This window comes from Palaemon carinicauda, chromosome 26, assembly GCF_036898095.1.
Source record: "Palaemon carinicauda isolate YSFRI2023 chromosome 26, ASM3689809v2, whole genome shotgun sequence".
In the NCBI taxonomy this organism is placed as follows: domain Eukaryota; kingdom Metazoa; phylum Arthropoda; class Malacostraca; order Decapoda; family Palaemonidae; genus Palaemon; species Palaemon carinicauda.
In genome coordinates this window covers 87,161,838-87,189,263 of record NC_090750.1, presented here as the reverse complement: position 1 = coordinate 87,189,263, position 27,426 = coordinate 87,161,838, and the positions used below count along the sequence as shown (strand labels likewise).

General features: G+C 40.7%; 1 protein-coding gene across 6 annotated transcripts in view; it reads right to left on the bottom strand.

Moving 5' to 3' along the window:
* The window catches only part of LOC137619669 (uro-adherence factor A-like), a 73,484-nt gene that overhangs the window by 34,259 nt on the left and 11,799 nt on the right, over positions 1–27,426 (bottom strand). For 3 of the 6 annotated variants that reach the window (XM_068349915.1, XM_068349912.1, XM_068349911.1), the window contains 4 exons: positions 22,174–22,337; positions 21,591–21,744; positions 11,074–15,778; positions 479–1,169 (listed from right to left, as the gene is read on the bottom strand). In XM_068349915.1, coding sequence (XP_068206016.1) covers positions 479–1,169; positions 11,074–15,778; positions 21,591–21,744; positions 22,174–22,328 — 5,705 coding nt within the window. In that variant the 5' untranslated portion in view covers positions 22,329–22,337. The remainder of the gene's footprint in view (positions 1–478; positions 1,170–11,073; positions 15,779–21,590; positions 21,745–22,173; positions 22,338–27,426) is intronic. The other 3 variants (XM_068349913.1, XM_068349914.1, XM_068349916.1) reach the window with 3 other exon arrangements.

Below are 27,426 nucleotides of genomic sequence, written 5' to 3'. Positions count from 1 at the left end.
GATAATGTCAGCTAACCACCGAACAGAACATATTTACTCTACGGTTGCCAAAGCCAAAGTGAAGGTGAGCGCTACTTGTTGACTGGGCGGAGCCTCCCACGCCACCCGAAAGCCAGATGTTTACCTCATTAAAAGCTTAATGGCCGATTAAAGCTTCCCTGAAGTCATTCTCCTATTATAGGTCTCAGGTTTGTAAAGTATTACGTATAGGAACAAAAATGGGTTTGTCGAAAAGCTAAATGAAGAGCTCCAACTATAATGGGGATACTTTAATGAAAAAATGATTCAAGCTCTTATTACAAGGAAGACTATACTTTAGCTAAAAAGACTTTACTTTAAGAACTAAAGCAGGCCTAAAATAAGAGATATCTTCTTCGTGTTATTAACCAATAACATGCTGTGATTGGCAGTTCAGTACAATTGTGCATTTATTCAAATGAGTAAAAATAATCTATAAAATAAAATTACAGTAACTTACTTAAATAGTAAATCCTTATCTTCATATATGTTTTTGACATCGTTTGGGCCATCAGGGAATTTACTGATGGTGTCTGACTTTACCTCTCGTCTTGCCGGATCGACTCGATTTTCTCTTATGCTAGAGTATGAGTTTTCCTTGGAATCTGCTTGCTGAGCACTTGCCACTGGGTTATCTCCCCTGATGCTATGTGTGCCATCATCTTTACCACTAACGGACTGGGCTGAGGTTGATGTTTGAAGACGATCTTTTAATATGACAGCATTTTGTGAAATATTTATAGTCTGACTATTATTACTAGTGTCAGTTACAGACATATCATTATAAAGTTCATCATATTCCTCATTTTCCAACATTTCACAAGCATCATAGAAACATTCAGACACATTACTATTAGGGGTGTGAGATCTTGGAAGCTCTGCTTCATTGGTTTGAGAATTTAAAAAACTACTGTTTATATATGTAGGCGATGTAGAAACAGCAGACGAATTGGTTCCACTCTCAGGGCTTATCTTGTCTTTAGGATTGCGAATGACAGAACAAGACACTCGTAACTCTGCCAACTCATGAGCAAGTTTTGCAGCTTCAGCGTGTTTCCCACATGAAATGGCAGCTTCCAATCTCCTTAGAAGGCGATTTATGTTGAGGGTGTTCATCTGCCCTAGGTTTGGTTCTTCAACTTTCAAAGTTGCTGTAAGAAAATGTACTTGGAAATATAATAAAGAAAGAATGAAGAAAAGCAAATCTACATTATAATACAATAAAATGTCATTTATACATTATTAAAGTAATTCACACCAAGTTTATTTTTCAAAATAGCAAAACCCAAAACATAATTACAATAAAAAATGTAATAAATTATACAGTATGTACATTATAATCAGTATTTAATATAGCTACAAATTCTCCATATTATCAAGTAAATTACAGTATCTTTATTATGATTGATCACTTACATATGGTTCAGGATTACAAAATCACAAATCATTTTTAAATTACAGAAGTACTAAAAAGTACGTTAAAGATAAATAACCTATGTGATTTTCAAGAGAGTTTTTGTGGTTGTATAAAGATCAAATAATTACCTTCAAAGTCAATTATTTATCTAAGTTGAAAGATATAAAAAATAAAAGTAGTACTCTGATTGATATGACACAAGTGAGAAGTTGAAATATGCCAAGTTGATCATTCTGTACAGTACTGAGAAACATACTCAGGAGTCTAGGGTTTGATTTACTGAAAATGACTGAATCGGAGCAGTTGTGAGGAAAACTAGAGCAAAAATCTGAAAGCCACTCTACTAGAAGGGATACTTTGATATGAATGGCACCACTGAGATAAATCAGTGTATCTAAATCAGTCATGTTATCAAATAATGTTGAGAGTAAATGTTAAATCATTACAATGCACTATTATGATTTGATAGTTGTAATCCACTAACATGGATACCGATATTTTTCTTTCGCTGTAGAGTAGACATAGTACCCAAGATGAGTAAATTTGTCGGTTTCAAACCAGGAAGTGATATTTTAGCAAATATTTGACCACTCATCTAGGGGAAGTGAGAGCATAAATACTTTGCCAGAAAGTATGTGGGGTCTAAAGGCTATGGCATAAACACGCTTGTTATGTCTTATTCAGGATGTGTATTTTATGGTTTGTACTACCTTTTTATGTCTTTGCATTGTAATGTTATTACTACTGCATATATAAAAATGACAATGACTCTCCATGCCTGGGATTTGTACTGAATGAGAAATTATAATTCAACTTTAGATTAGTTTGAAATTACACAAAGACTTTACACCTCAGCAGCATGCACAGATTGCGTCTGTGAATGACGGGTAATACACAACCGATACAATGATTTATGAAAAATGATATTTTAATTGTAAAATAAATTTTTGAATATACTTACCCGGTGAATATATAGCTGCAACTCTGTTGCTCGACAGACAAAAAACTGTACAAAAAAACTCGCCAGCGATCGCTATACAGGTTGCGGGTGTGCCCATCAGCGCCAACTGTCGGCCAGATACCAAACTCCATGTAAACAAAGACTCAATTTTCTCCTCGTCCCACTGCGTCTCTATTGGGGAGGAAGGGAGGGTCATTTAATTTATATATTCACCGGGTAGGTATATTCAAAAATTTATTTTATAATTAAAATATCATTTTTAAATATTTAACTTAGCCGGTGAATATATAGCTGATTCACACCCAGGGTGGTGGGTAGAGACCAGTAAAATATGTTTACATTTTATGAGCTAAGAGTTTTTATTTCATTTTAGAAGTTATCAAAATAACAAAAACAAAATAAATAGGTACCTGGTAAGGAAGTCGACTTAGACGATTACTCTGCCTTATAAGTACGTCTTCCTTACGGAGCCTCGCGATCCTCTTAGGATGCTGACAGACCCCTAGGAGCTGAAGTATCAAGGGCTGCAACCCATACAACAGGACCTCATCAAACCCCTAATCTGGGCGCTCTCAAGAAATGACTTTGACCACCCGCCAAATCAACCAGGATGCGAAAGGCTTCTTAGCCTTCCGGACAACCCATAAAAAACATTAAAAACATTTCAAGAGACAGATTAAAAGGATATGGAATTAGGGAATTGTAGTGGTTGAGCCCTCACCCACTACTGCACTCGCTGCTACGAATGGTCCCAGTGTGTAGCAGTTCTCGTAAAGAGACTGTACATCTTTCAAGTAAAAAGACGCGAACACTGACTTGCTTCTCCAATAGGTTGCGTCCATTATACTTCGCAGAGATCTATTTTGCTTAAAGGCCACGAAAGTTGCTACAGCTCTAACTTCGTGCGTCTTCACCTTAAGCAAAGTTCGGTCTTCCTCACTCAGATGTGAATGAGCTTCTCGTATTAACAATCTGATAAAGTATGATAGAGCATTCTTTGACACAGGCAAAGATGGTTTCTTAACTGAACACCATAAAGCTTCAGATTGGCCTCGTAAAGGTTTGGTACGCTTTAAATAGTACTTAGGAGATCTAACAGGGCATAAGACTCTTTCTAGTTCATTGCCTACGATCTCCGATAAGCTGGGAATATCGAAAGATTTAGGCCAAGGCCGAGAAGGCAGCTCATTTTTGGCTAGAAAACCAAGTTGCAGCGAACAGGTGGCTTTTTCCGACGAAAATCCGATGTTCTTGCTGAAGGCATGAATCTCACTGACTCTTTTAGCCGAGGCTAAGCATACCAGGAAAAGAGTCTTAAGAGTGAGATCTTTCAGGGAGGCTGATTGTAACGGCTCAAACCTGTCTGACATGAGGAATCTTAGCACCACGTCTAAATTCCATCCAGGGGTAGCCAAACGACGCTCCTTGGTGGTCTCAAAAGACTTAAGGAGGTCTTGAAGATCTTTATTGTTGGAAAGATCTAAGCCTCTATGCCGGAAGACCGATGCCAACATGCTTCTGTAGCCCTTGATAGTGGGAGCTGAAAGGGATCGTCCTTTTCTCAGGTATAAGAGAAAATCAGCTATTTGAGCTACAGAGGTACTGGTCGAGGATACAGAAACTGACTTGCACCAGTCTCGGAAGACTTCCCACTTCGATTGGTAGACTCTAATGGTAGACGCTCTCCTTGCTCTAGCAATCGCACTGGCTGCCTCCTTCGAAAAGCCTCTAGCTCTCGAGAGTCTTTCGATAGTCTGAAGGCAGTCAGACGAAGAGCGTGGAGGCTTTGGTGTACCTTCTTTACGTGAGGCTGACGTAGAAGGTCTACCCTTAGAGGAAGACTTCTGGGAACGTCTACTAGCCATCGAAGTACCTCGGTGAACCATTCTCTCGCGGGCCAGAGGGGAGCAACTAACGTCAACCTTGTCCCTTCGTGAGAGGCGAACTTCTGCAGTACCTTGTTGACAATCTTGAACGGTGGGAATGCGTAGAGATCCAGATGTGACCAATCTAGGAGGAAGGCATCTATATGTATTGCTGCTGGGTCCGGGACTGGGGAGCAATAGATTGGAAGCCTCTTGGTCAGCGAGGTTGCAAAGAGATCTATGGTTGGTTGGCCCCAAGTGGCCCAAAGTCTCTTGCACACATCCTTGTGGAGGGTCCATTCTGTTGGAATTACTTGCCCTTTCCGACTGAGACAATCTGCTATGACATTCAAGTTGCCTTGGATGAACCTCGTTACTAGTGAGATGTCTTGACCTTTTGACCAGATGAGCAGGTCCCTTGCGATCTCGTACAACGTCAGTGAGTGGGTACCTCCTTGTTTGGAGATGTACGCCAAGGCCGTGGTGTTGTCTGAGTTTACTTCCACCACTTTGCCTCGAAGGAGATACTTGAAGCTTTCCAAAGCCAGATGTACTGCCAACAGCTCCTTGCAGTTGATATGCATGCTCCTCTGACTCGAGTTCCACAGACCTGAGCATTCCCGACCGTCCAGTGTCGCGCCCCAGCCCAAGTCCGATGCGTCCGAGAAGAGAACGTGGTTGGGAGTCTGAACAGCCAGGGGAAGACCCTCTCTTAGGTTGATATTGTCCTTCCACCAAGTCAGACAAGACTTTATCTTTTCGGAAATCGGGATCGAGACCGCTTCTAGCGTCTTGTCCTTTTTCCAGTGAAAAGCTAGATGGTATTGAAGAGGACGGAGGTGTAGTCTTCCTAGTGACACAAATTGTTCCACGGATGACAGCGTCCCTACCAGACTCATCCACAGCCTGACTGAGCAGCGTTCCTTCTTCAGCATGTTCTGGATGAATAACAGGGCTTGATCTATTCTGGGGGCCGACGGAAAAGCCCGAAAAGCTAGACTGTGAATCTCCATCCCTAAATACACAATAGTTTGGGATGGGACCAGCTGCAACTTTTCCAAATTGACTAGGAGTCCCAATTCCTTGGTCAGATCTAGAGTCCACTTGAGATCTTTCAGACAGCGACGACTGGAAGAGCCTCTGAGAAGCCAGTCTTCCAAATAAAGGGAGGCTCGGATGTCCGATAAGTGGAGGAATTTGGCCACATTCCTCATCAGCCTCGTAAACACGAGAGGAGCTGTGCTTAGGCCAAAGCACAGGGCCCGAAACTGGTAGACCACATTTTCGAAAACGAATCTCAGAAAAGGCTGGGAGTCTGAGTGAATGGGGACGTGGAAGTAGGCGTCCCTTAGGTCTAGCGAGACCATCCAGTCTCCCTTCTGACTGCTGCTAAGACTGACTTTGTGGTCTCCATGGAGAACTTCGTCTTTGTGACAAAGACATTCAGAGCACTGACGTCTAGCACCGGTCTCCACCCTCCTGTCTTCTTTGAAACTAGGAAGAGACGGTTGTAAAATCCTGGTGATTGAAGGTCCGAGACTTTGACCACCGCTCCCTTCTCTAGCAAAAGAGACACTTCCAGTTTCAGGGCTTGTCTCTTTTCTTCCTCTCTGTACCTGGGAGAGAGATCGATGGGAGACGTTGCTAGAGGGGGTTTGCGTACAAAAGGGATTTTGTACCCCTCTCTGAGTAACTTTACAGATTGTGAATCTGCGCCTCTCCTCTCCCAGGCTTGCCAGAAGTTCTTGAGTCTGGCTCCCACTGCTGTCTGAAGTTGCGGGCAGTCAGACTCTGCCCTTAGAGGACTTGGATCCTTTCCTCTTCCCTCGCTTCCCTTCGGCACGAGCACCTCCTCTGCTGGAGGCTCTGCCACGAAAGGGCGGAATAAAGCGAGACGCTGGAGTGTCTATCCTCGGTCTAGCGGAAGATGAAGGCAAAGGGGGAGCTTTGCGAGCTGAGGACGCAACCAGATCGTGAGTGTCCTTCTGAACTAACGAAGCGGCAATTTCCTTTACCAAGACTTCTGGAAACAGGCACTTGGAAAGGGGAGCAAAGAGAAGTTCAGATCTCTGGCATGGTGTAACTCCAGCAGACAGGAACGAACAGAGAGACTCTCGCTTTTTCAGGACTCCGGACGTGAATGAGGCAGCTAGCTCATTGGACCCATCACGGACGGACTTGTCCATGCAGGACATAATGAGCAAAGAAATATCTTTATCTGTCGAAGAGATTTTCCTGCTCAGGGCTCCTAAGCACCAGTCTAAAAAGTTAAAGACTTCAAAAGCCCTAAAGATCCCTTTCAGAAGGTGGTCCAGGTCTGATGGTGACCAACAAATCTTCGAGCGTCTCATGGCAAGGCGGCGGGGAGAGTCTACAAGACTTGAGAAGTCGCCCTGGGCAGAGGCAGGAACTCCCAAGCCGAGAACTTCTCCCGTGGCATACCAGACGCTCGATCTAGAAGAGAGTTTAGATGGGGGAAAGGCAAATGCTGTCTTCCCTAAACTCTTCTTGGACTCTAACCAGTCTCCTATCAGCCGCAAAGCTCTCTTGGAAGAGCGTGAGAGGACGAGTCTAGTAAAGGCAAGTGCGGTAGAAGGCATGCCTAATACAAACTCTGACGGCGGAGAACGAGGAGCCACAGAAATAAACTGGTCAGGAAACAACTCTTTGAATACAGCCAAGATTTTTCTAAAGTCCAAAGATGGTTGAGTTGACTTGGGCTCGTCCAGTTCTGACTGTTGATCGTCTTGTTGTTCAGCAACATCCTCATCAGATAGTTCCTCATCCGAAAACTGATGAGGAAACGGCAACGGAGTGGGCAACGTCTGGTTCGCTGAGTCCGGTCGCACTGGTGCATGCGTGACGGAGCCGAACGCAACGTCATGGAACTGCTGCACAGTCTGTGAACTGTCAACAACCATGGGAGCGCGAGGACGCACAGCGTCCACCCGAGACTGTCTAGACCGTCTGGGTTGAGCAGTGGAAACCACACCGGGTTGCGGAGGTTGACGCACCGCGTCAAAACAAGTCACCTCTGATGGTTGTTGAACGTCCTGAACGTCAACAACCACCTCCGAGCGTCGCTTAACGTCAACGTGCGGCTGGCAACCCACACTGGATCGCATCGGTGGAGGAACCACCTCAACTGGTAGACGCGAGAAGGCTACCTCAGCGTCAACAGGACGCACAACCGATCGCTTGGAAGGTTGTTGGCCAGAAGGTACAGCAGCAACCTTCTCCGCATGAAAGTCCTGCATCAAAGACGTAAGCTTGGACTGCATGTCTTGCAGCAAAGCCCATTTAGGGTCTACGGGAGCAGGTGCGGCGACAGACGGGGTTAGCGACTGAAGCGGTACCGCTTTGCCTCTCTTAGGCGGTGAGCAGTCATCAGATGACGGCAACGAGTCCGAACTGACCCAGTGGCTACAACCGGGACGTTGGACTTGTCCTGAAGGGACCGATTTACGCTTTAAAGGTCGTGAGACCTTGGTCCAAAGTTTCTTACGAGAAACACCTTCAGACGACGAGGTAAAAACGGGCTCTCTCGTCTTACGTAGGTAGGGGCGATCTTGGGGAGATACGCCTGATACCATGGAGGGAACGTCTGTTCGCTGATCAAGGCCTCTCGAACCCATGCGTCGTACGACATTGCTTCTCCCCTGGACTTGGGAGCTTGCAAGAGGTTCCGGACTAGGAGGACGACAGGCACGAACAAACGAACCCTCAAGCGCAACACTGTTCACAACACTTTCACTAGGCACTTTATCACTTCCCGCGGCACTTTGGCACTTTAGCTCCTTAACATCCGCCATGAGTTGATTGCGGTCACTTGCAAGGGACTCAACTCTCTCCCCCAGGGCATGGATAGCACGCATCATGTCAGCCATCGATGGTTCCTGAGTGCTAGGAGGGGGGTTAGGAACAACCACTACAGGGGAAGGAATAGGTTGTGGGGCATGATTAGAGGAAAAATCTATCGACCTAGAAGAACTTCTCCTAATTCTATCTCTCTCTAGCCTGCGTGTGTACTTTTCAAATTCGATAAAATCGAATTCCGAAAGGCCCACGCATTCCTCACACCGATCTTCCAATTGACAGGTTTTACCCCGACAATTGGAACAAACAGTGTGAGGGTCGAGAGAAGCCTTCGGAAGACGCCTAGAACAGTCTCTAGCATTGCATTTTCTAAACTTGGGAACTTGTGAAAGGTCAGCCATTTTGAATTGGTCAAAGGAAAATTCCAAAAAAACGATCTAAGTCATCAACAATGAATCCGATACAAAAAAGAGTTCAAGGATTTATTTGAAGAAAAACCCTGCACAGCGAAAGCTCAAAACCAGAATATAGTACTTCACCAAAGATGATGGGAAAAACTCCAGGTTTCAACAGCGAGTAAAGTACGTCTTGTCGACACGTCGACAGAGAGAAAATTGAGTCTTTGTTTACATGGAGTTTGGTATCTGGCCGACAGTTGGCGCTGATGGGCACACCCGCAACCTGTATAGCGATCGTTGGCGAGTTTTTTTGTACAGTTTTTTGTCTGTCGAGCAACAGAGTTGCAGCTATATATTCACCGGCTAAGTTAAATATTTAAAATTGCAAACGTGATGGGGTTGGGGAGGCCCTTCAACACCATAAAGGAAAGTAGAGGAAAACCCCAGTTACACTGTAAAGTAAAAGGTAAATGAGACTGGCAAAATATGGAGACTAGTAAGCAGGAATGGAGGTAAAGTAGATGACTAAAATTGGGTGCACCTATGCATTGAAGGAATGTTGCAAAGACCCTTCAGAAATACCTACATTGCATCCTGTAAGATGCAGTTGCACTGATATCACTACTCCCCATCCAAAGTAAGGGATTCAGTACACAAGTCCACTAATAGAATCCAATGCAATAAATACTTTCTTGTCCATATCTTTTAAACTACCGTTTCAAATGTTTATATCAATAGGTTAAATGGCATTCAAATTAGTATTTCACACCATTTTCATCTATTGTCAACATAAAATCTGCATTCATTACAATTGCTTATCTCTATCCTTTCAATCTTTTTTATTACCTCAGTTCAGAATATCGTTGGGGCCAAATAATTATCAGAATGTAAACAAAATTACCTAGCAAAAAGGCCAATGTATGTGAAAAAGTCAATAAATGCTTGACTGCATCATTTCTAAAGAAATACAAATAATTATTGTAATACAGTAATCCTTATCATGTCATAATTTGGTACTATAAAAGCTGATTCCTGGAATTTCCAACAAACTGTAGCCTACAAATCTTCAAGTAATAAAAGTTGTCTAACAGACTATTTTGATTTAATTACAAGGTTTAGGCCATAAGGCCAAGCACTGGAACCTATTTTAGTTAATCTGCTTAGATAACACATCAGCAAAGTGATTTGCAATACAACCTACATTTTATGTACAGTACAACATTACAGGAAGAAATGCATTTTACTTGTAGAAATCATACCTGTTCAATATTCAAAACAAAAACAATGAATTAACATTACTATGAAAAAACATTTTAATCCTCAAAAATGTCATAGTGTAGTGCAATCGTCTCCATTCTTCATTAGTGATGAACTTAGGTCATGGAAATGGTTAAAGGTAATGTTCCCATAAACTGAAAAGTACATTTCCCATGAATCCTAAATATATCAAATTTTTAGTCATTTGTATTTTTCCTAGCTATACAAACCTTATTCCTTTATGCAGGGTCTATATTTCAGAGCAAAACCCGAACGTCCGATGAATCGTTTAAAGAGTAGTCAAGTGACAGGTGGGAGCAAGGGCGAGTCACACTTACAGGGGAACAGACGCCCAACAGCCCCTCCGCCAAAAAAGTCAAAATGAAGCACAGGGAAAGGGGGCAGGAGTAACTAGGTCAGGAAGATGCACAGGGAAACCCCCCCCCCCCCACACACACACACACCAACAAGGGACAGGTCCTTTGACCCCGGACGCCACTGCGGACATTGCCAAAAAACTGAAACTGGGGACACACTGACACACCCTTCATCACTGGCATCACCAAGGAGACACTGGCACTGGGGAGCCTACCTAAAGACCTAAGGAGGACAAAAACCCCCTTAGGTCACATTCATAATCAGCAGTAACAAAACTGGAGGAGCCCCCAACCTCCATTACGGTGCAGCAAACACAGGAACTCCACAGGCCGCCAAAACCTGAAAACCCACCAACATAGGTAAAAGGGCTGCTTGCTCCTGCCGCACACTCCCCGTGGGAATGAGCCAGGAGAGTAAACGCAGAAGTAGTGAAAGCAAATGAACCTAATGAGCGGAAGGAAGAAGGAAAGCTGTCTTCCTCCCCCCAAGGCATACACATGCCACTGCAAGACCACAACCTACACTTGGCACACAGGGATGATTGAGAATAATTGTGGTCCTAGCAAGAGCACAGAAAGCGTGTGGATCTACAACCGGTTTAACAGAAAAAACACTGGACATAAAGTCCATTCTCCCACAAATAAGTGTCTTGCTTCACAATAACAATTAACAGCCAATATTCACTTCCTGAAAGAAAAAAAAAAAAGTTCACTTGAGGGCTTATCGATACATTCGTACTTGAGGTAGCCAAAAACATGAGACTTTGACAGGTAATGGGGCACGGCTCCTCACCCTCGCTCTCACCTATCACTTGATTGCTCATTAAACGATTCAAGAGATGTCCAGCTTTCGCACTAAAATATACTCCCTACATGAAGGTCGATGGTTTGTATCTGCTTAGGAAGAAATAAAGCTACTGTACACTACTACAGAGTCAACACATGCCTACCACATAAAACTTACCTTTGAAATTAGCAATGCCATCAGCAACAGTAAGCTGCTGACTTAATCTTTCAACTTCCTGTTTTTCATCTTGGCTTTGTTCTTTCTTTTCGTTTCCTGTGCTAGCTGTGGAAGATAGGTTATCATTATTTAAAAGGAGAGGAGCTGTTTGGTCCTGAGCGGTGTTTATAACAATCTGGGGCACAACCACAGACAGTTGGGTATTTGTGGGAGGTGATACAGGGACTGTTGTACTCTTTGATTCAGTGGGAGAGGAACATTCACTGTGCTGAGCCTCAATACTTTCAAAGTCTTTGGCCTGAATAAGCTCAAAAGTACCAGATCCTATTGCCACTGATTGATTCCTGTTTTCAGTGTGCAACACTCCATTTCTCACAATGGCATCTGTAGATGTATTGGAATGATTGCCATTCTGTAGATTATTCAAGGGGTGCATAACAGATGAACCCTCTGAGGTTTTGGAAATGTCTGCCTTACCATTTTCATTTGACTTGACTTCCCTCTTATTGGAAAATAAGGAAAACTTTGGTTTCCTTCTGGACATCTCATTTTTTACCCTCTGCTTCTCAATTCTCTCCACCTCAGCCATTGCAGCCATTTCATCAAACTTTGCAATGGCTGCAACAATGTCCTTATCTCTCATTAAATCATTTTTTCTTGGAAAACTTGGGCTTTCCTTGAAACTCTTCTGACTTCTTGGTAATTCGGGACTATTGTTAGCTGAGGTCATCTGCTCGAATGCTTTAGTCCTACCAATTACATTACTGAAAGAGCGCCTTCTTGTTACTTTGGGTTTTTCTTTAACCTGCTGTAATTCTTCCAGTTGATTAAAAATGCTGACAACATTATGAACAACACCACTTGGCTTCATTACCAGCGGCTTACGGTAATTCTTGAGGTAAAAGCTTTTGTCCTCTGAACTTTCAGTTCCATTGGCTAAACCATTTGCAGAGGTACCATTCATCTGTTCTGAAGTATTATTGGTAGATGACTGATTTACTGTGTTTTCATCATCAGGTCCTTTGTAATATTCTTTATCTAAAGACTTGCTTTTTTTGCCTTTAGAACTAACTTTTTTCTTTTTTATAGACTTTCTCTCACATGTTGTGGTTTCGTTTTCAGCACTATTCAACTCTATACTCTCAGAACTGTTCAGACCATTCATAAATCTGGCAGTTCTGGCATGCCTCAGTTCCTCTAAATCTGGTTCATTATCAAAATCTCTGTAATTTGAAGAGTCTATTGGCACAGTCTTTATAGTCTTTGGTTTTGCACCTGTAGCATTGACCTCATTCACAGGTGAAGGTTTTGTTGTCTTTGAATTCTTGGTGATCTTTCCATATGAAGTGTCCCTTTCCACAGCAGAATTACTTGAAGCTTTGGCATCTGATGATTTTGCCTGTGAACTTGATGCTGTTTCACCTACTCCTCTGACATGCTCATCAAATGTCATGAAATATTTTCTAAGCTCCCTTTCCCAGTTAATATCACGCTTTTTCTTATTATCTGTAAGCTTTGATCCAGTATCCAGGGACTGAGCCTCAGTTGGTGCAACATTTGCCTCATCAATTTCCTTGTTGTCATCAGGACTCTCTTCCCCATGAATTACAGTCACAGGACTTTCACCCGAAACACTTGGTTGTGAGCTTGAATGGTCCATTGTTCCTGATTTGTTGTCATCCTCGACTCTTTTTGGATTCAGTGGTCTCCTCACCATGCAAGCCTCACACTGCAGCCTCCAAGGTAAATTGATTAAAGTACACACTTCACAAACCCATTTCAACTTGCGCTCATTGTAGTCTGCATCAACTGGAAGAGGTGAATTTTCTTCAGGCTGCTCTGTCGTATTTTTCATGACATTTTGCCATAGGGCAAAATTATCTCTTTCCCGGAGTTTCAAGACTTCTTCCCTTATCTTGTTGCACTTTTTCTTTTCCTTCATCTTTGCTGCTTCTTCTTCTTCCTGCTGATTTATTCTCGCAATTTCTTGCCTTACATCAGCTAATTCTTTCATAATTTCTCTTGCTTCAGATGTGTTAAGTCGTAAATCGTAGTTTATTTCACTGTGCAGCTCCTCTTGAATAGAGTCTCTTCTTCCACAGTCTCCTACTGAAGAAGATACTGGAAGATCTTCATAGATGTCATCCGCTGGCGTTGTGGCTGATGATGTCATAGATTCAGATGCTTCAAGTATAGTAGAAACATCGGGAGAAAAAAAGTTATTCATTCGAAGACCAAAGTTTTTGCTCTGCCTTCGAAACTGACTCAATAGAGATTCATGAGGTTGGTCATCATCGTCATCACTCTGTTGTTTTCTTTGATCTTTGGCTACAACAGGTGATGCCTTTAACTTGCCACCTGAAACATTCTGGGTATCTTTTGCTAGTTTGTAAAATAATTCTGCATCAAAAGAAGCCCTCTGTAGTGGAGATTCACGAGAATGACGCGCGGGTGGAGTAGGAGTCGAATCTGTATCGCCTAAGTCACAGCTTGAAGCTTGACTCTGCAGGACAGACCCTGCAGCTTGAGTACCACATGCAGAATTAACTTCTTTTAATGAGTTACTTCTTTCTTCTATCTTTAGAGTTGCTTGCTCACTATAACTTTGCATTGTAATGTTAACTTCTTCGGGATGTCTAACATTGTCATATATACCATCATCATTATGTGAAAGGTCCTCGTCACTCTCTGCTTTAGAAGTAGACTTCAAAGTTGTACTAGTACCAATTGAACTTAAAGTACTCATATCTGAGAATTCATTTGCTCCTGGCAAAAAATCTGTTTGAGTTAGAATATGAGGTTCACTACTTTTATAAAATTTGCTATCATACAACTCTTTCTTTGCTCTTTTTTCTTCCAACTCTCTTTGCATTTGTTCAGTCGCAGCTCGATCCAACTCGCTAATATTTGCTAGGAGTGATACCTGAGATTTTCTCTTTTCTTTCTTCTCATCTTCCTTTGTTTTCTTCAAAGTATCTTCATCTGAGCTTTTCCCAAGTTTGAAACTCCCACTTAAACTGATCTTACTACGAGAGAACTGGATGTCAGGCATCCAGCTCTCATATACTCTCTCTTTTTTCATGACATCTTTCAAGTCTTTAGTTTCTTTATTTTGCTTCTTTTTCCTTTTATACCAGGGACGGGGAGAAAGATTCATTTTTGTTGCTTCTGGAATGCTTGGGCTTGAGGAAGATTTTAATTCTTGGGTAAGGTAACCACTCTCTAACCTAAAAGATTCAGTAGAATAAGGACTAATTGTGGTCTCACTTGAAGTCACACTGCTGCTATAAGACTTCAAGGTAGTAGAGGCTGAAGATGGTGATTGGGAAAGAGAACTTATGCTAGATACATTGCTAATAGGACGATTTCCCCTTTTGGTAGGGACTGCAGGGGCCTGGCGCTTTTTGTGAATTTCCCGAATCTCCCTCTGGTTACCGTCGCATAAATTCTGAGCTCTCATTCGCTCTGCAACCAAATGAGGTGGAGGTAAAGGAGCTCTTCGCTTGCTTTTATTGTAAATTAGGCCTTCACTCTTTGACTTCTGAAGCTTCCTTCCATCTGGACCTTGAATATTTATACCTGTTGAGGTCTCATCAATTAATGCAGCAGGTTTACCATCTCTGGATGGGAGGCTTGTGCAACTTTTGTGAGACTTCAAAGATCCAGACTCACTATTTTTTGGAGATCCTGGAGGCTGTGGAGCTGGTCTCTTCTTACGACTTATGGTGGTACTACGGGAGCCTCCCTTTGAAGATGAGTCTGAAGATGCACTGATAGTAGAAAGCCTCTTGCTCAACTCTTCATCTCTAACACTCCTTTTCAATTTCTCTGATGACAATTCTTGAGTTAGTAATTTGCTTGATATGCCATATTCTAATCCTCTTTTAGACATCTTATTGTTATCTGCACTTTTACTCCTCATAATGGGTACATATGAAAAACTACTTGTTGCACTGGTGAGACTACAGACACTACCCCCACTGTTGGTGCTCTCCCGATCAATGGAGGATGACCTCTTCTTTTTGTCTTTATTCCTAAACCACCTAAATATATTGAGGAATCCACCACTTTTCTCTCGCTGGAGAGTCGGTTTGTTTCTCACATTGCCTCCTCCTAAAGAAGCAGATTTCTTTTCAATGTCCAGCATTGAACTATGAATACCTAAACTAGACTTTATTCCATAATTTCTTTGGTAATCACTAAGGTTCGGACTTGACGGAGTCGATACACTCGACTGTCTATTTTGACCTACTCTGTAGGATAATTGTCTCGCACTTGAATTAGATGATAAGCTTGACTTTTTAATCATAGTCTCACAAGAGTATTCCCCAGTTTCTGACCAATCCTCATATTCACAACAAGCCCCACTCTTTCCAACACTGGATGACTGAGCGTTATTTTTTATAGTGTTTTCTTGTTCTATACTCCTGGAAATCTGAGAAGAGTCCTGAGCCCCTTTATGAGAAAATTTTCCGGCTACCATCTCCTTACTTGTATAGGTGGTAGATGAGCACACAGAAGAAGAATAAACTGTTGTGGATGTGGTGGCAGCTGGTGAGGAAGAAACAGATGAAGTGACTGTGGTGGAAAAGAAGCTAGAACCTTTATCCTTGGCCTGGTGGGTAAACTTTGACTGTTTCTTGTCCAATGCCCCATCCACGCCAAGGGCAGAATATACGGACGGATCCATCTCGGGGCCAGAACGCTGCAAATAAATCAAAATTCAGATTTTTTTCTTTATACTACAGATGGTTTTTTGTAGATTAGATATTTTCAAAGTGAATTGCAATTAACAATGATTTTAAATATTATATTGTAAACAAATTTATCATAAAAAACATTCAATTACAACATTACCTGCAAGTAAATTCATTTATCATAGCACTCAGCTTTCAGTCTTTACTCTTTCATTTCCATTCATGACCAGTACATCCCTTTCGAAAAGGAATGTTGGTTCAAAAAATTTTCATACATTCTAAACCCCAGACATTACAACATTTTTAATCTTTTGAAAGTATTTGGCTACTTAACATTGACCATTGTGTGACTCACCTCGTCTCTCGTCCTGTTATAATTACTCCAAAAACACCTACATAAAGCAATTGTTTCTATTCTTCAACAACTGTATTGCCATTCATGACACTATCTTTCTAGTTTCCATTTACTTCATAACCTTGTTCCATTTACCCTAAACTTTCTCATCTTGAAAACAATTTCAAACCTTTTCACTGATTTTTTTTTTTTTTACTATTCATCTGAAAACATTAACCATTTCCCACTCCATTCATAACTTATTTTTTCACTGAACAACTCTGTACCCAGGTCTCACTTTACATTAAACAAACATAGACAAAACACTCCCTTGTTTCTGACACTTTTACACCAAGCCAGTCACCTTCCTGCCTTTTTATTCTAACACACTAAATAGTCCATCATAAAAGCTGATACCTCTGAAGATGAGTTACCCCTTTCGTCAAACAGCCTCTTCACAAATTTACCGTGGCAACGTGTCATACCCAGATTGCAGGGGTCAATAAGCTTTTCTTTCCCTTAACAGTCAAACCGAGATTTTCGGACTGCTTCTGCTTTCCCCGACTTTTAACTCATCATTCTTTGAGAGGCAAGTCTGTCGATTCCTTACTGGCTAAGCCCTATCTGTCTTGTTTTCTTTCTTTTTGCCCTCTTTTGGCTTGGTCATAAGTAAAGACAGTTATACCTCATGTTAAAACTTTTTAGTTAAGTTGTTTTCAACTTAGTGCCACTTTTGATTAAGAAATTACTGTATCATAAGGAAAATATAATCTTTTGTTTACACTTTCAATCAAAGTGTACAAACTTGATAGAAAGACAATGAAAAAGATGAACTATTACACAACTTATAATATTAGTGATAATATGGGGTTACTTACAAGGGTATATAAGGTACAGGTAGATTTTTTTATGGTATAAATTGTTTTGAGTAATTTTTCTTAATAATTTATGAGTCTTAGGTCAAATTAAAAAAGTAACATGAGGTATGACTGCATTTGGGTAACTATCTCATTGCCTTTTGCATTAAAAAAATATATGTTTCTGCTTGATACAACTAGTCATCTTCTAACTGGATGCTTGGTTTTATTAGTTCTGATTGTTAAACTACAACCTCGAAGTTGTGAGCATGGGATGGAATTGCAAGTGGTACTTGAATTCCATGTTATAGAAGCCCATTAAAGTAGTTAATCTCTCAAGAATTTCTTAAAAAGGCAATTCTTTTGCATACTACTGATAAAATACCCATGAAAACTAGGGATTAAATATTTAATATAAACTGTTTTATATCACAGCACTAAATAAATATAATACTGCTGGAGTGATTATGGAAAACAATCTACCTAAGTTTCTTTATATTTACTAACAAAAAAAAATTGTGTAATATGAAAAGCCTTTCCATTTTAAGTTCAGCTTTGTGATGACTTACCAACTGGTAGCATAAAAATTATCATCACCAAATAATCAATGTTGAAAATGATAGAGTTTAGCTTCACAATATTGTAATATAATCCTAATTTCTACTTGTCTGGTTAATATACAATATATCCATTAAGCAATGTAAATCCATTAATGTTTTCCGGGTAAAACCTCATGATTATGATATTTGAAGGCAAAGTAATCTACAGTATTGGGATTTTATTACATCTTACTATTTGTATACTGTATATTAATTATGGTTCCCATACTACCATCCCGGCAATTTGATGGCAATTCTAAAATATTTTCAGTCGAATGATCCGTGCAATTTGCGTGTCATTAGCATGCAAATGGTACTTACATTGGTATCATTGAACTACAAGAGACAAGATGGTTTTAAACATGTTAACTCTCTACTTCATGTAAATAAAATTCATATATCATATGGGGTTGGTCATATTCTCATACTTAACCTGCATTAAATTCAAATTACGGGTATAAAATTCTTGTTCTTTCAATACTTCCTATTTTACTTTTATATTAGTAACTTTGATATATAACAAATTTTAAAAGTACTGTAATTCTATTTTTATTTCAAAGGTAATTCTTTTTTTGTCTACGTACAGGTTTATACAGACCCGAGTCCTTTAGACAGGGATGGATTTTCAGTGGCGCTGGAACGGCCATTTTATCATTAACATGGCAGTTGGTAATGACCAGTTGCACGAGGGGAAGTTGCGCTGACCCGCCAGTAACAAAACCACTTTTATCCTTAAGCCTATTAATGAGAGGGGTGGCTAAGTTGGAAATTTTCATTTAAAAGACTCTATTTTTCATAGCCAGAAAAAATATAAATTATTTTTAGAATTTGTTATTGGTTGCAATTTCTAGAAGTCCCAAGAACTTTTAGTGAAAAGCCTTCACACATGACTATCTTCTTTGTCTTTTTCTAAAGGAAGAATTGTCTGACAAAGAAAATGGAGGGAGAAGAGGTGAGCATATGAGGAAGAGAGAGAGGAAACTTTCCTTACTTCACATTTTAAAACTTCTTCCTTGCTGTCACTGAGGAATAAGTCTCAGCGACTGATAATAACTGCACACCATTAGAAGAGGAAGCTACAATAGCCCCACTTCCCACAACACAAACCACTATACTGGGGCTTTTATCACAAGGGAAGCACATGTAACACTCACTGACAATGCACTACACAGGGATCACCATAGTTATAAAATCCATTTCACGACATGCTTACCTTTCGGTGCGCTTCCACTTCCAAGCGATAACGCTCAAAAAAAAAAAAAAAAAAAAAAAAAAAAAAAAAACACACACACACACACACACACACAATGTAAGAAAAGATCCAACAGTCGAGAGAGCAGCAAGTGGGCAGGGCTTTCCTGAACTCTTACCACATGTCATTACCAACTACAGTACATTATCAACAATTCAATGGCAGTTCGACATTTCCCCATTATATAGGACGAAAGGTTTCTATATGCGTAGGAACAAATTTCAGCAATTCTTTTATAAATCTTGATTTAAATTTGTAAAAGTATGTTATTTGTTGAATTTGTAAAAGTGTGTTATTTGCAGGTATGTAAATTTTATTAAAATAGACTAAGATATACACGCACAAGCAGTTTCCTGTATCCAAGACAGTTCCACCTATCAAAGTTATAATCTTCATCAAATCTAATTATTTCCATAGATTTCTGCAGTATTTTTACAGTTATTTTACATAGTACAGTACTATGGTGAACAGTTCATCTCTTTTCTCAACTTATATTTTTTCACTTCTCTACCAAATGAAAATTCATGGAACAACTAAATCAAGTTCATTTTAGGAATACTATCGAGTTCTATTAACTTATACTACAATAGTAAACAATACAATAAGTTTTCATCAATATACAAAGGAAAATATTCTTCTACTGTATAAATGAAAAATGTCCACAACAAATAAGTAGATATCGCTTTACCTATAGTAAAATAATTTCTCAAATGATCAATATGATGTTCATTTATTTCTTACAGCATTTAAGTTTCACTGATCAACTTGAACAAAAAATCAAAATTAGTGTACCACCTTCCTACTATGCCTCCCACCTGTAAATATAATTTAAAAGGCCAATTGCAATTTGTAAAAGGGAGGACTGAACTTCTGTCTAATGAACTGAATTTACAAGTTAATCATTGACGTAATACAGTATTATAACAAACCTAAGCAAGACTTTAATACCAAGGTTTTATTCTGTACCACATATACAGTACATATATAAGGACCCACAAGACAATGTATAACTCAAAAAGTTTTAACAGTAATACACTGTAGTACTAATTTCCAAACTTCCTCCAACATTGGGTACCCATTATCTAAATTCAGTACACTGCATCAAATCAAAATGAAAAATCCAAACAACGCATATTCAACAGAAACGGCAAAACACAATTGAGCTAAATAATAAGAGGGCAAAATTACATGCCTACGAGAAGCAAGGTGTTAACAGCCACATTTCCAGCGAATCAACAACAATCAAAATTGATAAAGGTTATAAAAATTTGGATTTACCTTCGATATCATCAAAACATACTTCCCTTCAAATTCTGAAGGATGAAGGCCAATATTTTCTTGGTACATTAACAAAAAGGTTAATAATAAAATGCAAACATGAATAAATAGCATTTTATTTTAGTAAATACAGTTATTAGTTGCAAGCAGTGTAAGTTTCCAACTGCCATGCGCACACTCTCACTACCATGCAAGCTCACTACAGAGCTTTTATATAAAATTAAATACAAAATTGCATTATAGGTTTGACAAAGCTACATCTCTCTGCAACACAACTAAAATAATCAAATTGCCACACATAAATCCTAAGCTGCATTTGAATATTTTTCTAGAATTTAACATTATCAAACAAGTGAAAATATATATCCATATAGGAAATAATGGGTTAAATGGTAGTAACATATATTATTTTTCAGATAATTCACAAGCATCAATTTTAAATAAAAAATAATGAAGTTGGTGCCAAAACTATACTTGATTCTGTTACCCAATGTCAAAGCTTTAGATAAAAAGAAAAACATTTCTGTCATAAGTAAAAACAAGCTTCCATAAAAAATGGGCAACACCATTTAAATCAAATTCTACACATCAGCATAATTCTTAAACATTAGATCTTTCTACTACAAAAACTAGCAAAACAATAAAAGCATGCTAGTGTATGGCGAGCAATCTGACTTCAAAGCCCAACATCATACACTTTTCACAAAAAAAAAAGAATGTCAGAGAAAAAATTTGAACACTTACAACTCGTGAATTACAGACAACTGATAGTCTATATTAACCCGTTGAGCGCCATTGGGCATAGCTTATGTACAATTTTTCTACTCCCTTCGGCACCATTGGACATATTTCATGTACTGTACACTAATTACCAGTTTTTTCCTTTTACTCTTGTTTATGCATATGAAAATTTTACATTATATGTAAACTTATACAGTATAAGCATGGAAACTAAATTTATTCAGCAATACAAAAATTAATGCTGTGAATTCCTGGGTCTTAACCCTTTTACCCCCAACACTATTTGGAACTTTCCAACCCTTAACCCCCAGGCGTTTTTTTTTTCAAGCACATTTTGCAATATATTTTTTTTAAATTGCTCTAACAGCCTTAATTTTTGTCATAGAGAGGTCAGGTTGGTCTCATTATTTTGGAAAATGCCTGTAGTTTCTCATAAAGTTATCAAAAATATGCAAAAAAATTAAAAAAAAACTGATTTTGCAAGGACGTACCGGTACTTCTATTGGGGTAGAGGGATGAGTTTTGTGAAACGTACCAGTACGTCCATTGGGGGTAAAAGGGTTAAGTGTCAAATTATTTGGTGAGGAACTGCTGCTCAAAGGGTTAACATTCTCAAAGGAATATACAATATGTACCATAAAGAATAAATCTTGAAAACAAAATAAAACGGAAACATTCCTAATAAAATCACAAGTATTAAGTCTTCAAATTGAAAACATGACACGTCTATCTACCAATAAAGATTGCATGTCTACTTACCTTCAGATAATTTCTTGTATGAATCTCATAAGACGGAGCAGAGGGAGACCTTACTTTTGGAGGAGGTGGTTCAGGAGCTAAGCTTATATCCAAACTTGATTTGGGCTTTTTGTCCATGCTTTGCGCAGAAGGTGGCAAAGAAGAGACAGCTGTCCTACAAAAGTTCATAATTTACTATACATATTTAGTGATGTGCCGTAAAATTTAAAAATCCATACTAATCTTTTGAAGACCTGAAAGTTGCCAAATTTTCACAATGGCCTATCATATGATATACTGTACAGTACTATAATGAGTGAAAGATAAATATTCAGATCTTCACAAAATCCAAATCATTCAACTAGAAATCTTTAAAGGTTTTCTGTACAATATAACAACATTTTGTTTAAGAATGACTTATTTAAGTATATTGAAAAGAAAATTTTCCAAAGGTTTAAGGCAAAGATATGCAAATAGGCCTTTCAACAAAAGACAAACAGTATCTAATAAAAGCATATAACTACACCTGATATGACAATCTCTCTAAGTATAAAACAATAATAGATAATTCAAAATAATGAGGAAAATAAAGCACAGTACTTACTTAGTTTGATTCTGTGTTACGGAAGAGATCTGCTGCTTTCTGCCATAGAAATCCTCATCTTTAATGAGAGATGATACGGGTAAAAACAGACCTTGGCCTGGCTGACAAGTAAATATATGTCTACCTTTCCAAGCACCATCAGAACCACCGGTCATTTCAGATTCCTAAATATAAGGATGAAATTTAAAAGTTTACTAAAATCACTAAGATGAGTAAAATTTTACACACATGCAACTAAATACTTCGCTGTACTTCCCAGCTACAAAAGCAAGTAAATGCACCTTAAATGGAAACATTAATACAATATTTATCACCTTTAAAATATCATTATACCCTCCAACTCTAAATTCTGCAACCAAATAATGCTATTATGATAACAAATGTAACTACTTGGGAGCATAAAATGATATTTTGATTATAAAATAAATTTTTGAATATACTTACCCGGTGAACATATAATAGCTGACGTCTCCGACGGCTCAACAGATTCCCAAAAACTCGCGAGCGATCGCCGTGAAGGTTGCGGGTGTGACCACCAGCGCCGACTATCGGCCAGATACCGCATATACTTGTAAACATCTCCAGTTCTTCTCAGTCCGCTGGGTCTCTATCGGGGAGGAAGGGAGGGCCTTTAATTTATATATTCACCGGGTAAGTATATTCAAAAATTTATTTTAAAATCAAAATATCATTTTTAAATATTAAACTTAGCCGGTGAATATATAATAGCTGATTCACGCCCATGGTGGTGGGTAGAGACCAGTATTAATACAATAAAGGCGTATATGCTCAAGAGTTTTTGACAATTATTCAAAAAACAGACTTAAGTATAGGTACCTGGTAAGGAAGCAGACTCTGATTATTACTCTGCCTCATTAGTCCGCTATCCTCACGAAGCCAAGCGATCCTCTTAGGATGCTGAAAGACTCCCAGGATCTGCTATAACCAGGGTGAACACCCCTATAACAGGACCTCATCAATACCCTTAATCTGGGCGCTCTCAAGAAACAATATTTTGATCACCCGCCAAACCAAAAAGATTGCGAAAGACTTCTTAGTCTCCCGTACAACCCAAAATAAGATTAAAAATTTCAAGAGTAGATTAAAAGGATACTGGGATTAAGGGAATGTAGTGGTAGAGCCTTCACCCACTACTGCACTCGCTGCTACGAATGGTTCCAGTGTGTAGCAGTCCTCATAAAGAGTCTGGACATCTTTCAAGTAATATAAAGCGAAAACCGACTTGCCTCTCCAAAAGGTCGCGTCCATAATACTTTTAATGGGTCTATTTTGCTTAAACGCTACTTCATGAGCCTTGACTTTAAGTAAATTATGATCCTTCTCACTTAATTGAGAGTGTGCCTCCCGAATCAAAAGTCTAATAAAATAAGACCACGCATTCTCAGACATAGGCAAAGAGGGCTTTTTAACGGAGCACCATAAAGCCTCTGAACAACCTAGTCGCGGTTTAGTTCTGGATAAGCAAAATTTAAGAGCTCTAACGGGGCACAGCACTCTTTCAACTTCATTCCCCACAATCTCAGAAAGACTGGGGATTTCAAATGATTTAGGCCAAGGACGAGACGGAAGTTCATTCTTGGCCAAAAAAAAAAAAAAAACCAAGTTGAAGAGCGCATACTGCTTTATTAGCGGAGAAACCGATGTTCTTGCTAAAAGCATGTATCTCACTAACCCTTTTAGCCGAAGCCAAGCTCACCAAAAAAAAGTGTCTTGAGGGTAAGATCCTTCAGGGAGGCTGAATTTAATGGTTCAAACCTGTCTGACATAAGGAACTGTAGGACCACGTCCAAGTTCCAAGCAGGAGTCGAAATAAGACGCTCCTTGGAAGTCTCGAAAGACTTAAGCAGGTCTTGGAGATCTTTGTTATTAGAAAAATCCAAACCCTTATGCCTGAAAACAGAAGCTAACATGCTTCTGTAGCCTTTAATGGTGGATGCAGAGAGGGAGCGACCGTTTCTCAGATAAGGCAGAAAATTCGCAATCTGCGCTACAGAGGCACTTGGAAGCGGAAATAGAGGAGGACTTGCACCAGTCTCTAAATACCTCCCATTTCGACTGATAGGTCCTGATGGTAGAGGATCTTCTAGCCCTCGCGATCGCTCTAGCTGCCTCCTTCGAAAATCCTCGAGCTCAAGAGAGTCTTTCGATAGTCTGAAGGCAGATAGACGAAGCGTGGGGAGGCTTTGATAAAATCTCTTTACGTGAAGCTGTCGCAAGAGATCCATCCGTAACGGCAGACTTCTTGGAACGTCTACCAGCCATAGAAGTACCTCTGTGAACCACTCTCTCGCGGGCCAGAGTGGAGCAACCAATATCAACCTGGTCCCTTCGTGAGAGGTGAACTTCTGCAGCACCTTGTTTAGGATCTTGAAAGGTGGAAAGGCATAAACGTCCAGGTGAGACCAGTCCAGCAGGAAAGCGTCTATGTGGGCTGCCTCTGGATCTGGAACTGGAAAGCAGTAAGTCGAGAGCCTCTTTGTCAGTGAAGTCGCAAAAAGATCTATGGTGGGTTGACCCCATGTCATCCATAGCTTCTCGCACACAGTCTTATGCAACGTCCACTCCATGGAGATGACTTGTCCTCTTCTGCTGAGGCCGTCCGCCAAGACATTCATTTTTCCTTGCACAAATCTCGCCAAAGGAGAGATGTTACTTGCCTTAAATGGAGTTCCTTCTGATCCGTGGAACAAAGACCCGAGCATTCCAGACTGTCCAGTGGAGCTCCCTAACCCAAATCCGATGCATCTGAATACAACACATGGTTTGGGTTCTTGATCGCAAGAGAAAGACCTTCTCGAAGTCTGATGTTGCTGTCCCACCAAGTCAGACATGTCTAGACTGAGTTGGAGATTGGGAAAGAGATACTCTCTAAGCCCTTCTCCTTGTTCCAATGGTTTAGGTGAAATTGGAGAGGGCATAGGTTGAGTCTCCCCAGAGAGATAAACTACTCCAGCGATGAAAGAGTTTCCACGAGGCTAGTTCAAACTCTTACAGAGCAACTGTTTTTCTCTTGCAAGTGAAGGACTTTTAACAGAGCTTGTTCCATTCTTGTGGGAGATGAAAAGGCCCGAAAAATCAGACACTGTATCTCCATTCCCAAATAAAGAATAGTCTGGGATGGGGTACTGTAAGTTACGACTTCTCTACGTTCACTATGAGACCTAGCTCCTTGGTTAGGTCTAATGTCCATTAGAGGCTCTCCAGACAGCGATATAATGACGACGCCCTGATTAGCCAGTCGTCAAAATAAAGGGAGGCTCTGAATCCTCAAAAAATGTAGAAAGCTTGCTACATTTTCAAGGGCCTTGTAAAAACAAGAGGAGCAGGAATGAGGCCGAAGTACAGCACTCGACATTGGTACATTACTTTCCCGTCCACAAACCTCAGATGATGTTGAAAGTTTGGATGAATCGGGATGTGGAAGTATGCATCCTGAAGGTCGAGAGAGACCATCCAGTCGCCTTCCCTTACTGCTGCCAAGACAGATTTGGTAGTCTTCATCGTGAAGTTTGTCTTGACAACGAACACATTGAGCGCACTTACATCTTAAGTACTCCTGCAGTGAACGTGGCTGCCAGATCATTGGAGCCATCCCTGATAGCCTTGTTCCTGCAGTGAACGTAGCTGTCAGATCATTGGAGCCATCCCTGATAGCCTTGTTCATGCATGACATAATTGTACAGCAATACATTGACAGCTGGAGAGACCTTCTTACTTAAGGCTCCCAGGGACCAATCCAACAAATAAAAACTTCAAACGCTCGAATAAACTCCTAACAGGAGATGATCTAGCTCTGAAGCCGACCATAAAATCTTGGAGCGTCTCATGGCCAGGCGACGGGGAGAGTCTACGAGGCTTGAGAAGTCTCCCTGAGCAGAGGCAGGAACTCCTAAGACGAGAACTTCTCCCGTGTCATACCAGACGCTCACTCTAGAAGCCAGTTTAAAAGGAGGGAAAGCAAAGGCAGTCTTCCCCAAACTCCTCCTGGTGATCAACCAGTTGCCTAGCAAACGTAAAGCTCTCTTAGAAGAGCGAGAGAGCACTAGCTTAGAAAATGACGGCTTCAAAGTAGCTAGGCCTAGCGTAAACTCTGACGGAGGCGAACAAGGAGCAGCAGTTACAAAATGGTCCGGAAAAAGATCCTTAAAAATCAGCATGATTTTTTAAAAGTCCATAGAGGGCTGAGCAGCTTTAGGCTCCTCTCCGTCTGACAAAGTCCCCAAAGGAATATCAGTATGAGGAGGATCAGTAACTTCCTCATCTGAAGGAACCTCGTCCGACAATTGTCGAGTCTCATGAAAAGGAGAGACCTGCCGCGGCGGCAACGCTTGACAGGCAATGTCAACAAGCAAAGGAGCAGCAGTAGCAGTAGAGGAAGCGACGTCACGCCGCTGCTGAAAGGACTGAAATCCTTGTGACTGACCAACAACAACAACTGAAGTTGATTGACGCTCGACGTCACGTCGGAACTGCCTTGACTGCATAGACTGAGCAGGCAAAACAACTTTCGACTGCGGTGATTGATGCTCAAAGTCAAGTCGAGGCAACTGAGCCGGTCGGCGAACGTCAGGTCGGGGCTGCGGCGGCAGCGGCTAAACGTCAACACGAGACTGCAGCAGCGGCTGAACGTCAACACGAGACTGCGGCAGCGGCTGAAAGTCAACATGAGACTGCAGCGAGGGAGGATCCATGTCACGTGACTGACGTGAAAAACTACTGACATCACGTTTCAAAGTACAAGAATAGTCAGCACTAACGTCAAACGGACGAGTAAATGCTCGTTTGGGCGGCTGACGGCCAGAGTCTCGTTTAGCGTAACGGCGACTCGAAAGCGAAGGTTCATCGTGAACCTGCTCAACGTCATACTTCTCCATAAGGGAGGCAAGCTTAGTCTGCATGTCCTGCAGGACAACCCATTTAGGATCAACGGGAGTCGGAACGGGCCGAGACGACGGTAACGTCTGTGTTGGCAAAACATTGCCTTTACCGCGACCCTCGGACCCCGTGTTACGCTTGCGTTTAATAGGCGAACAGTCTTCCAACGACTGCAAAAGGGTCAGAGCTGTCCCAATGGCTACAGCCAGGACGCTGGACCTGTCCTGAAGGGACTGACTTTCGCTTCAAGGGTCTAGAAACCTTGCGCCAAGGTTTCTTTTGCGAAAAGTCTTCGGATGACGAGGAGAACACAGTCTCACCCGTCTTATGGTAAGGGCGATCTTGACGAGAAACGTC